At 48.7% G+C, this 10,679-nt stretch overlaps 2 protein-coding genes across 2 annotated transcripts; one reads left to right on the forward strand and one right to left on the reverse strand.

The window, feature by feature from the left end:
- Nucleotides 1-3,310, forward strand: LOC149327480 (uncharacterized). The gene is made up of 4 exons (XM_089564892.1): nucleotides 1-648; nucleotides 925-1,105; nucleotides 1,675-1,914; nucleotides 3,299-3,310. Exons 1-4 carry the CDS (start codon nucleotides 110-112, stop codon nucleotides 3,308-3,310), a joined length of 972 nt encoding a protein of 323 aa, XP_089421018.1. The 5' UTR covers nucleotides 1-109.
- Nucleotides 3,311-3,486: 176 nt separating this feature from the next.
- Nucleotides 3,487-4,275, reverse strand: LOC149327481 (uncharacterized). Its single transcript, XM_089564070.1, has one exon. It carries the CDS (start codon nucleotides 4,174-4,176, stop codon nucleotides 3,598-3,600), a length of 579 nt encoding a protein of 192 aa, XP_089420196.1. The 5' UTR covers nucleotides 4,177-4,275; the 3' UTR covers nucleotides 3,487-3,597.
- Between the last annotated feature and the right edge of the window lie 6,404 nt (nucleotides 4,276-10,679).

Consider the following 10,679-nt stretch of genomic DNA (forward strand, 5'->3'; position numbering starts at 1 on the left):
TCTCATAGGTTTGTATGCTTTAATTCCTTGGCCTGCCGAAGACCGAGTACTGCAGTTAGCCATCGACGAGCAAGCGAGCAGAATAAGCGATCTCGAACAACAACTGCAGATGAACGCATTCTGCATCGCCGCTGTCACCGTTGGCTGCTCGTCCACAGTGCCGAGAGAACGATGGGCCTTCGAGAGAAACGAAAGGTGGTTTGAAGAGACATTGCCTAATTTGGGCGAGTCCCCTTTCAAACAGTGCTTTCGTGGGTCGCAGAAGACATTGAAATACTCGGTTGAGTCGTGCTGGCATGAGTTGTCACGACAGGACACGAACATGCGGGCTGCAATTTCAGTCGAGAAGCGAGTCGCCGTTGGTCTGTACCGTTTGGGTTCATCCGCAGAGGACAGAACCATCGCGCACCTATTCGCTCTTGGCCGATCCACTGTAAATGAAATTTACAGGGAATTTTTCAGGGTCCTCCTTGCGAATCTGGAGGCCAAATGGCTACGCATGGTGCGTCATGACGAGATGGCGGAGCACATGCGACAGTTTTATGCTGTCTACGGCTTCCCGCTCGCCGTCGGCGCCCTTGACGGCTGCCACTTCGCGGTATCGCCACCAAAGGAACACGCTGCCGACTACTTCAACTACAAGGGATGGTAAGTTTTCTCTTTCTTTTTGTAATAACTTTTCAATCAGCTGGGTTTCCACATGAAAACAGTGAATCCCTGCTATGGTTCTTACGCCTGATACTTCAGTTCTGGAAGAAAGCCTTACCTGTGCAGTCAATTTTCTAACATAGTTAGTTTATCGAAATTTCATCAAGATATGGAAGTTCTCTGCGACACTGAAGGAATTTCATTGTTACTATATTTAGTTCCAAAAAAGATGTCTGTGTGCACAGTACCACTTATTTTTCTCTGAATTCCACGCAGGCACAGTATCATCCTCCTGGCACTGGTTGACCACCGCTACCGCTTCCGGTACATAAACGACGGAAGTCCAGGCAGGTGCCACGACGCCCATGTGTACGGCCGTTCGCGATTCCGCAAGGTGGTTGAAGGGGAGCAGTTCCGTTCTCCTGTTGTGGTGATAGAGAACACGCCTGTGCAACCGGTAATCTTGTGTGATCAGGCCTTTCCGCTGACAGCCAACTTGCTAAAGCCTTATGCGAATGCGGACAGAGTCATTCCTGAGGCAGCATTCAACTCCAACCTGTCGAAGCCTAGGAGGATTGTTGAAAATGCCCTTGGACGAGTGAAAGCGCGTTCGCGTTGTGGTCTACAAAGTATGGAATGTAAACTGAGAAATGCAAAACAAGCAATCCGGGCTCCTTGCCTGCTTCACAACGTTTGTGGGGGAGCAGGACGTGTGTGCACTTGATGCTGCCTATGGGCGACCATCTCACATCACCACAGTGAGTGATGCGCAAGGTGAAGCAGTACGAGATGCACTGGCGAGCTTTTTCTGGCAGCAAGCGCAGTCCACTTCTTCAGGTGCTACTTGAAGTGTCATGCTCGCATTGTGCGCGACTGGAATGTAGTGTCACGTGATCGACTGTGCGTGTGTGATGATGCAATGCTGAGGGGGAGCGTTGCTCTCTTGTTAAGAAGGCAGCGAGGAGATCACTCGTGTGTGAGTCTTCATCCGTACAGCCCAGCATGCCGAATAAGCATGTTGCTTAGTCGTTCTGCCTCCGCTTCGCTCACCGCGGCTACAACATAATTGGCAACGAGCATGGGATCCTACTGGACTGCGTAAAACTCATCGTGGTGTTCGTGGAGGCACCGGTGTTCATGGAGAGCGTTCTGGCGAGGCACAGGGATGGCAACGCTCGGAAGTTTTTCGAGCAGTTCGTCGAGGACGGAGACGAGGACTTCGGGTCCTACGTGGAAAGGTTCGAGCATTTCCTGAAGGCCTCAAGGGTGAGCGACAACCTCAAGGTCTTGTTGTTTATAGCGGCGATAGGTAAGAAGGCTTACAAGACACTGAAGACTTTGCTAGAGCCTAGTTAGCCACAGGACAAGACTTATGCGGAACTCGTCGAAGTGCTCCGAAGTCATTTTGCACCGAAGCCCATGGTCATCACAGATTGATTCAAATTTAATCGGCGATGCCAGCAAGAGGGAGAGTCCATAGCAGCATATGCAGTGGAGTTGAGGCTCTGCGAGACCGCTTTGTAGTGTGCCTATGCGACAGTGCAACGCAAGCAGAGTTGTTGAAGAGAAGCAAGTTGACGTTTTCGGCGGATGCTTGCGACATTGCATAAAGCATCGAGCTAGCGCAGAAGGAAAGTCGGGAATTTCAACCGACGGGGGTGCAAGGTACAGTCGACGCCGTACGTCATAAGCCAGGCGGTGGGAAACGGCCACAGCAGCGTGCAACTTCATGCGGTGCAAGACTAGCAAGGACCGAGCGTCTGAATCGCCGGACTGTTTGCGGAGTGGCTCAGCGCACGAAGCATCGAACTGCAAATTTCGCAAGCATCACTGTCGTGCCTGCAAGCATTACGGACACTTGGCGAAAATGTGCAAGTTCAAGTCTAGAGACTCGGCAAATTCGGTAGCTGAGGAGGAGGCGGATTGTGACCAAGTGTTGTACAATGTCTATTCTTGTGCAGAATGCCCAGGGCATTATGAAATCTGCCTTAAGGTAGCCAAGAAGAATGTTACCATGCAAATAGACACGGGTGCATCTGTTTCCATTGTGCCAGAAACGCTATACAGAAAATTCTGGCCCAGTCTACCTAAAGAGCCTTGCCACATAAAGCTGAGGACATACGGTGGGTCGCCGCTAACAGTCAAAGGGAAGTTGACGGTTCCAGTCGAACATAATGGTCAGTGCAAGCAACTTCCGCTCATTGTCGTTAAAACCCACAACAATAGCGACACTGCGTTGTTAGGACGAGACTGGCTGGAGGCTCTTAAGCTAGATTGGTCAAGTGTGAATGGTGTGTGCTTAGACAAAGTTGCGGCGATACTTGAGAAGTACGTAAAAGTGTCTGAGCCCACTCTGGCGCTGATCAAAAGTAGTCCAGTCAGGCCGGTTTTGAAGGATGGGAGCAGCCCCGTATTTTGCAAGGCGCGACAGGTGCCATTTTCTTGTAAACCGTGTCACTTGAATTGTAGTCTCTTGTAAACAGAGTGTTAGTCCCTGTACAGAAAAGCGACGATGTCTCGGATTATGCACATTTCTTTCAGTTGTTGATGAAGTGCCGTTGTCGGCTGTTGAAATTCAGAAGTGCACTCGAACTGACAGAGTATTGTTGAAAGTGCTGTGCTATGAGTGTTTGACCGGCACATGTCACAGATGGTGACCTAATGCCTTATTTCATTCGGCAAAATGAGCTATCTGTAGATCAGCAGTGTGTTATGTGGGGAAATCGAGTGATTCCCAGCGAGAGTGTGACGGTGTATGTTGAGGATGTTGCGTGGGCGTTCCCGTGCTGTCGTGCCGGGAGGCCGTGAGAAAGAAAAAGAGCCAGGCGACCACTCCGCTCCAGGACCAAACACAAAAGTGATTTATTACAAACCCCCTAGCTGCGCTTCAGCTTAGAGGGCGCCACTATTAAGTTCATAGGTGGCGACCCCAACATCTCCCCCCCTCAGTCACAAGTTCAAGCGGTCCGGTGGCACTATACGGCGGCCGCTACAGGTAAACACAACACCATCACCAGGACGTGAAGGTCCCGCTGTAACAGGCGGCCAATCAGGTGCTGCTGCCTCTTGAGTTATGGGGTGAGGCTGGAGAAGTGCTGGATCTGCTGCCCTCAGCACAAAGGGAACAAGGTGTCGACGATTCCGCTGCAGAATCGTTCCTCGCTCCGTTTCGACGACGAAGGACCTTGGACGCTGTGCCTTGCTCAAAACTGTAGCATGCACCTGGTCAGGTCGAACCCAGACCTGCTCACCAGACTGAAGTGATGGCAGGTCCCTGACGCGATGATGTCGGTTGAGGTCCTTTGCAGTCCTTTTCTTGTAAGAATCATCTCTGAGGGCTACCTCCTCCCTTTTGAGCCACTGTGGACGAAGCTTTTCATCCGGCTTTGGGACTCGAGTTCTCAGTTGCCTTCCCATTAGGAGCTGAGCCGGGCTGAAGCCACTCACACCTGGTGTATCCCTATAGCTGAGAAGAGCCAAGTGAGGATCTTTTGCCTTACGGAAGGTATCTTTCACAGTCCGGATCATTCGCTCTGCCTCTCCGTTAGACTGTGGGTAATGGGGGCTACTGGTGATGTGGTCGAAACCATAAGATGCGGCAAATTCGGTAAATTCACGTGAAGAAAATGGCGGACCGTTGTCTGACTTCACCTGTTGCGGTATCCCATGACGGGCGAACAGGCTTTCGAGCGCCTCAATGACCACCGGAGCTGTTGTACCTATTCTTTGTACTTTTCAGTGTCACCACCTCTGGGAACCGGGAGTAGTAGTCCACTACCATCGAGAAGGTTTGAGAATTGTGGTGAAAGGGGTCCATGCCCAGAACTTCCCAGGGACGACCAGGGAGATTTGTAGGAAGGAGTGGTTCCGCTGAATTCACTCGAGTCAGGGCGCACATTTCACAGCTGGTCACGAGGGAGGTTATCTCCGCTGTTATGCCAGGCCACCACACAGATTCACGAGCAAGGGCCTTGGTGCGGCCGATGCCCTGATGTCCTTCATGCAGAAGCGTCAAGACTGCCGGCCTCATTGCTGCGGGGATCAAGAGGCGAGTGCCTTTGAGGAGAAGACCATCACAAACAGAAAGTTCATCCTTCACTGATTCATACTTTGAGACGTGAAGAGGTATCTTCGACTTCTTTGGCCAGCCGTGCTGGCAGAAAGAGATGAGCGTGGTGCATTCTCCATCACAACTTCGGGCATACCTGATATCCTGCATGTTCAGAGGAAGTACATCTGGAGCAGAAGCCATGACTTCGGTAGCAAAAAGTTCCACTGTGTCTACTGGATGCACTTTGGGAGGGATGCGAGACAATGCATCCGCTGTAGCCAACAGTTTTCTGGGCACGTACATGATCTGAAACTGGTAAGGCATTGTCTTAAGCCTGTCTTTGCACCCTCGGAGGAAGCACGTCAAGTTCCATTTTGCCAGACAATGACACGAGAGGAAGGTGATCAGTTTCTACGGTAAAGGTGATGCCCCTGATGAACTCGTCAAACTTCTGGATGGCCCACGCTGTAGCCAAGGCCTCTTTTTCTTTTTGACTGTACCTTTGTTCTGTAGTCGTCATTGCCCTTGAGGCAAAGGCTACTGGCCTCCGCTCACCAGTCGGTTGTGCTTGTAGCAGGACTGCTCCGAGTCCAAAAGAGCTGGCGTCGGCAGAGACTGTTGTGGCATATGATGGGTGGTACTTGGCCAGGCAGCGTTCAGACGTCAGAAATTCCTTGACTTTTTTGAATGCAGCATCCTGTTCATGCTGCCAAGTCCAACTAGCATTCTTATTGAGAAGGGTGCGTATCGGAGCAGTGATTTCCGAAATATGAGGCAAGAACCTGGCAAGATGATTTACCATCCCGAGTAAACGTCTGATACCTGCAACGTCTGTGGGAGGTGGCACTGCATACACTGCATCGATCTTGCCTGGGTCTGGCTTGATGCCTTGTGGTGAGACAACGACACCTAGGAAGGAGACCTCGAAGGCCCCAAAATAAGACTTGTCTTTGTTCAAGGTGACGCTTGCAGTTTCAAGACAAGTCAACACTTGCTCAAGTCTTGCATCGTGTTCCTGCTTGGTACGTCCAAAAACAACAATATCGTCAATCATGTTGACAACACCCTCCTGAACTTCAAGGATTCTGGCCATTTGCTTTTGAAATTACTCCGGGGCGGAAGTGATGCCGAAGGGCAGTCGGCAAAAAGAATGGCGACCGAAAGGTGTGATGAAAGTTGTCAATTCTTGCGAGTCTGCTGACAACTTGACTTGGTGGAAGCCTGCAGTTGCATCGAGCTTCGAAAAAGCGGCTGCTTCACCGATGAGCCCAAGAACTTGTTCAACAGTAGGAAAAATGTGTCTTTCCCTGAGAACCACTTTGTTTAGTCGAGTCAGATCCACACACAAACGATACTTTCCATCCTTTTTTGGTTTATCAATATGGCGAATGACGCTGTCGCTTTCGAGTTTTTCAAGTTCTTGGAGAACAACTTCACGCAGCGGGATTGGTATCCGTCGAGGTGCACTGAGTGAGAACGGCACAACATCTTGTTTCAAGCGAGAAGTACTACTGGCGTCGCCTGGGTCATGACGTTGCACACTACGTCCGCACTTGCCGGGGTTGCCAGCGCCGTAAGGTCCCGCCCGTGAAGCCAGTCGGATTCCTCAAGCCCATTGAGCCGCCTTCGCAAGCGTTTCAACAAGTCGGCATGGACTTGCTGAGAGCCCTTCCTACATCAGGCTCCGGAAAAAGGTGGATAATTATAGCCACTGATTATTCAGTGGATAATCATGCCACTGATTAGAGACTGCATCCCTTCAGAGTAGCACTACTAGGCAGTAGTACCCATGTGCCTCCCGTGCTTCTGGCATGCTGTGCCTACTGCCATGCACAGTTTTTGTAGTGAATTACAATGAACGCGCCTGAACTATTATGAACGCGCCTCAGGTTGCCTCGATGGCAGACGAAGAAGTTGACGACGAAGTGTGCCGGCGCGCAGCTCCAGCTCTCTGGCTGTCTAGACTGACTGTGATTTTGGTGCCGTCCGCTCAGCTGTTTGGTGAACTGTATCGCTGAGTTCACTAGTACGCAAACCCCCTTTCATTTGGTGGAGGTGCACCAAAGTATAAAGGCACTTTTTCATGTTCTTTCGTTTTATCACTTTTCTACATTCCATAAAAATACTCCTGAAATTCATCTCTTCATTCATTGTTGCACTGATGTGCAGTATTGTTTTCTATCTAGAAATGTATAGTCGGATAGAACTCGGGAACAAGGTGGCTTTTCCCCATCAAAGGACCCCCTTCCAGCCAATGGCATCGGCCGATTCTCGTGACCCTGCTACCATGACAACGCACAGGGGGTACTCTTTCAGACTGTGGAGGGAAAGGACTAAACCCTTTAATCTACCACTCCCTGCTTTGACATGCTAGCTGGGTCATGAGAATTGGCCAACGCCATTAGCTGGAAGGGGGTCCAATGACGGGGAAAAGCCAATTCGCTTTGAGTTGTATCCGGCTATAGTGGCGTGAAGCTGCGAGTTCAGCAGTGTAATAAACATCTCGAATGCTGGCTACATTTATTTCAGAAGAGGCGAAATACGGGCTGGTTGGTACATGTTTGAAGAATTGGGTAAAACAGCGCAACCGAAGACGATACAAGAGAGGGACAGCTGGTGTTTGTCTTTCTCTTGTCTCGTCTTCCGTTGCGATGTTTTATCCAATTCTTCATACATTTATTTTTTCAAAAGTTTTTCTAGGACATCAATGAGCCTGTCTTCCGGACTGGCAGCGCGTTCCTGGCGAGCCAGCTGGCGTTCCTCGAGTATCCTGTCTTTCGCTCGTTCCTGCTCCGTGGCACAACGTAGCTGCCGTTGCTCCTCAAGCAGCTGCTGCAGGATCGCTGTTTGTGCTGCCAGCCCCTTTGTTGTAGCTGGCCGCTGCCTCCTAGGTGGATTCGGCGAGCTCGCCGCCTCTGAGGGACCAGACATGACACAGCCTGGAACTGAAGATGTTGCTGTCACAGCAGTGGTAGCAGATGATGCCCCTGAGAAGGGCTCAGGGCAGGCATCATCTGCTACCACTGCTGTGACAGCAACATCTTCAGTTCCAGGCTGTGTGACGTCTGGTTCCTCAGACCCCCTTTCACTTCCATCCAGCATGCTGGAGAAAATCTGAAAGGATACATATGTTCTGCGTTAAAGTAGCAGGGATGATTCTACATGCAGTTGCAGGGTACTGTAGTTTGAAAAAAATCAAGACAATGCAAAGTGCGGCATAATGGGATTTTTTCAGTACTGCATGCTGTTCCCTGTCGCTTCAAGTATGCGCTGCATTCAGTGAAATCAATCTCATAAACCGTTTTGTGCACTTACTAGAAACAAAAACAGTCTCCATGACTACACACCTGCTCAGCGGTCTCATTCTCACTGCAGCTTGATTCCTCCATCAAGCTGCAGTCATTAACTGGTAGGGAGCCCAGGAACCGGTGCAGGTCCCGGTAACAGCGCCAGGTGATGCCCCCAGACCCAGTCGTCTTCCCACGACTGAGAAATCTGCAAAAACAAATGCACAGGCTGTGATCAACACTGCTTGACCTCATGGCCTTTACTGTAAATAAAGTGTTTCAAAAATATAAAAATGTCGCAAGGTAATGCATGGCCTGTCCTTCAATGACTATTAAAGTCTGAAATGAGGAACTGGGCATGGTGCAACGTAATGGGCAAACAAGGGAATTAAGGAACCTTTGCATGAGACAAACATGAGCACTGAGTGTCCAAAAGTTCCACGCGGCGAGCAATTTACAAAGGCATATACAGGTGTATAATTTGACACATGTGCACCTTATATGAGTTGTACGTAAATAGCAGGCGTGAAGCACTTGTATTTGCAGCTCTCGCTGGACACTGTGTCAATTCAAAGCCGCAATCGATTTTGAATATGCCCGAGAGTGACTGTGAGCATAGCAGAATACAGAAAATAACTGACAATAGTCTTTAGTTTGCACTTGCAGCGTGCTAGGTGTCATTACTGAAAATATTGCGGCGCAACGACGACAACACAAGAAAATGACAGCACATGTGGGAGTGTTGTATGCGCATGCGTTGTCGCCGTTGTGCCGCAGTATTTTTTTCAGTCATGCACCAACTTGCCCCACAGGCCGTCATTGTATGGCATCATTGAGCACGCGGACAAGCTGGCTCAAAACCACACAAAGCGTACACGGAAGCGATGCAAATCATGCCAATTTACGAGAGCGCCCCAAACATATAACTCACCTATATTTATTGCCCATGTTTTCAATTTTTTTTCACTTCCTTGGTGCCTTTCATGATGCTCGCTGCTTGCAGCTTTTCCGCGATGGCTGCGTAAAACTTTTGCGTTACGCTTCGTGCGCCGGAGGTCGCCCACGCTATCCTCCCATAGCCTTATCAAGGCATATGTTTCAGATTCGGACCAAGACGCCTGCTCTCTTGTATCAGCCGCTGCGCAGAACTCCATGTTGCACACACACACACACTGCACTGACAAAGAACCTCCTTGGATTGCAAACACTGCACTGTTGCACCGTCACACCGAAACGGTTGCAGATGGTTGCTACGGTCGCCATGCTAGCCGCCATAGCCATACCGCTGCGGCTGCCTAAAAAATTATTCCAGCTGAAAACAAGAATGTCGGAATATGTGCAGTATATATATTTAATGGCAACACAAATAAGTTTACATCAACAAGAGGGCAAAAAAATTAGCTGCGTTCAATAAAACGCCATTTTTATTGCCGGCGTTGTACTCTAATTTAGGAAACGCTGCAACCGAGGCTATACACTTCGTCCCTCGGGAAAAGTGAAGTGAGTTCCCCAAACTCACTTCTTGCCGAGTGCGTTCAGCAGTGAGTGTCATTAAAGTTCATCGTGTGACACGATGCGAATGACACTACAGGCGAGTGTCACTCGTTGAAAATGACACTAAATTGCTCGTCTGACGGGTATAAAGTGCGCGAGGTGAAAGCCTTCCCACGCAGCTTGCAGTAGGCACACAGAAGGCGGTATGGGGCGACTTAGTCATGACCCATGACTAACTAGTCATGAATAGCCAGTCATGCTAGTTAATGACTAATTATTCATGACTAATTAGTATTAGTGATGACTAATAAGTCATCATTGATCAATAACTATCCATGATTGGCTGATGACTAATTAGTTGATTGTTTAATGACTAGTTAGTCATGACTAATTAGTTGACTAGTTATGACCACCCAAGCAACGCAAAATATTGCTTAAACGTCTGAATGTTCAAGAATGTCAGTGCAAAACGTTGCCTTCATGTTGCTAATGTCAATATATTTCGTCACCAGATAACGTTACACTACAAGTTTTTGCAACGTTTAGAGAACGTTGATGTGATGTTATGTTGACATTGGATCAACAAGAAACGCCCAGAAAAACGTTGCTTCTACGTTACCTTATTGTATTCTGTTACACTGCATGCACATTCCTCGGGGAGCAGCTGGATAAAAAGCTAAATGAGCAGTACTACATGCCCACAGTATGTACGGTGTGGTCACAGCTGATAGAGGAATCATGCAAAAAGCATGTCTGCTGCCTTTTGTCAACTGCTACACACGTCTATATATGAATGCAAATCACCTGCCAAAAGATGGTAAGTAGTGATTGTGTGCTTTTAAAACAGACTTGCACTACTGACCTGTCACTTGAAAGATGCAGGAACAATAGTGCAAGAATTACAAATGATACACATGTTAAATCAACTGAAACATTTATTGGGCACAATTACGCATCTTGGTCATCCAGCGCGCGAATGAGGTGACTGAAATAAAAACACATAAACTACTAATATTCAGGTTTCTGCACTGAAAAAGTAATGAAGAAACAAAAACTTAGTTTGCAAGATAGAATTCTACTGTGTATGGAGTGGGCCAATATTTTTTTGGATTACAAATACGAAAGATAAAGCTTGAAGCAAAGACACCCACAAATTTTCTTCCCCTAAAATGTGCTACACCATAGATCGCAGTATGGTA

Source organism: Amblyomma mixtum, chromosome 10 (assembly GCF_055824585.1).
Source record: "Amblyomma mixtum isolate Tamu chromosome 10, ASM5582458v1, whole genome shotgun sequence".
Classification (NCBI taxonomy): Eukaryota; Metazoa; Arthropoda; class Arachnida; order Ixodida; family Ixodidae; genus Amblyomma; species Amblyomma mixtum.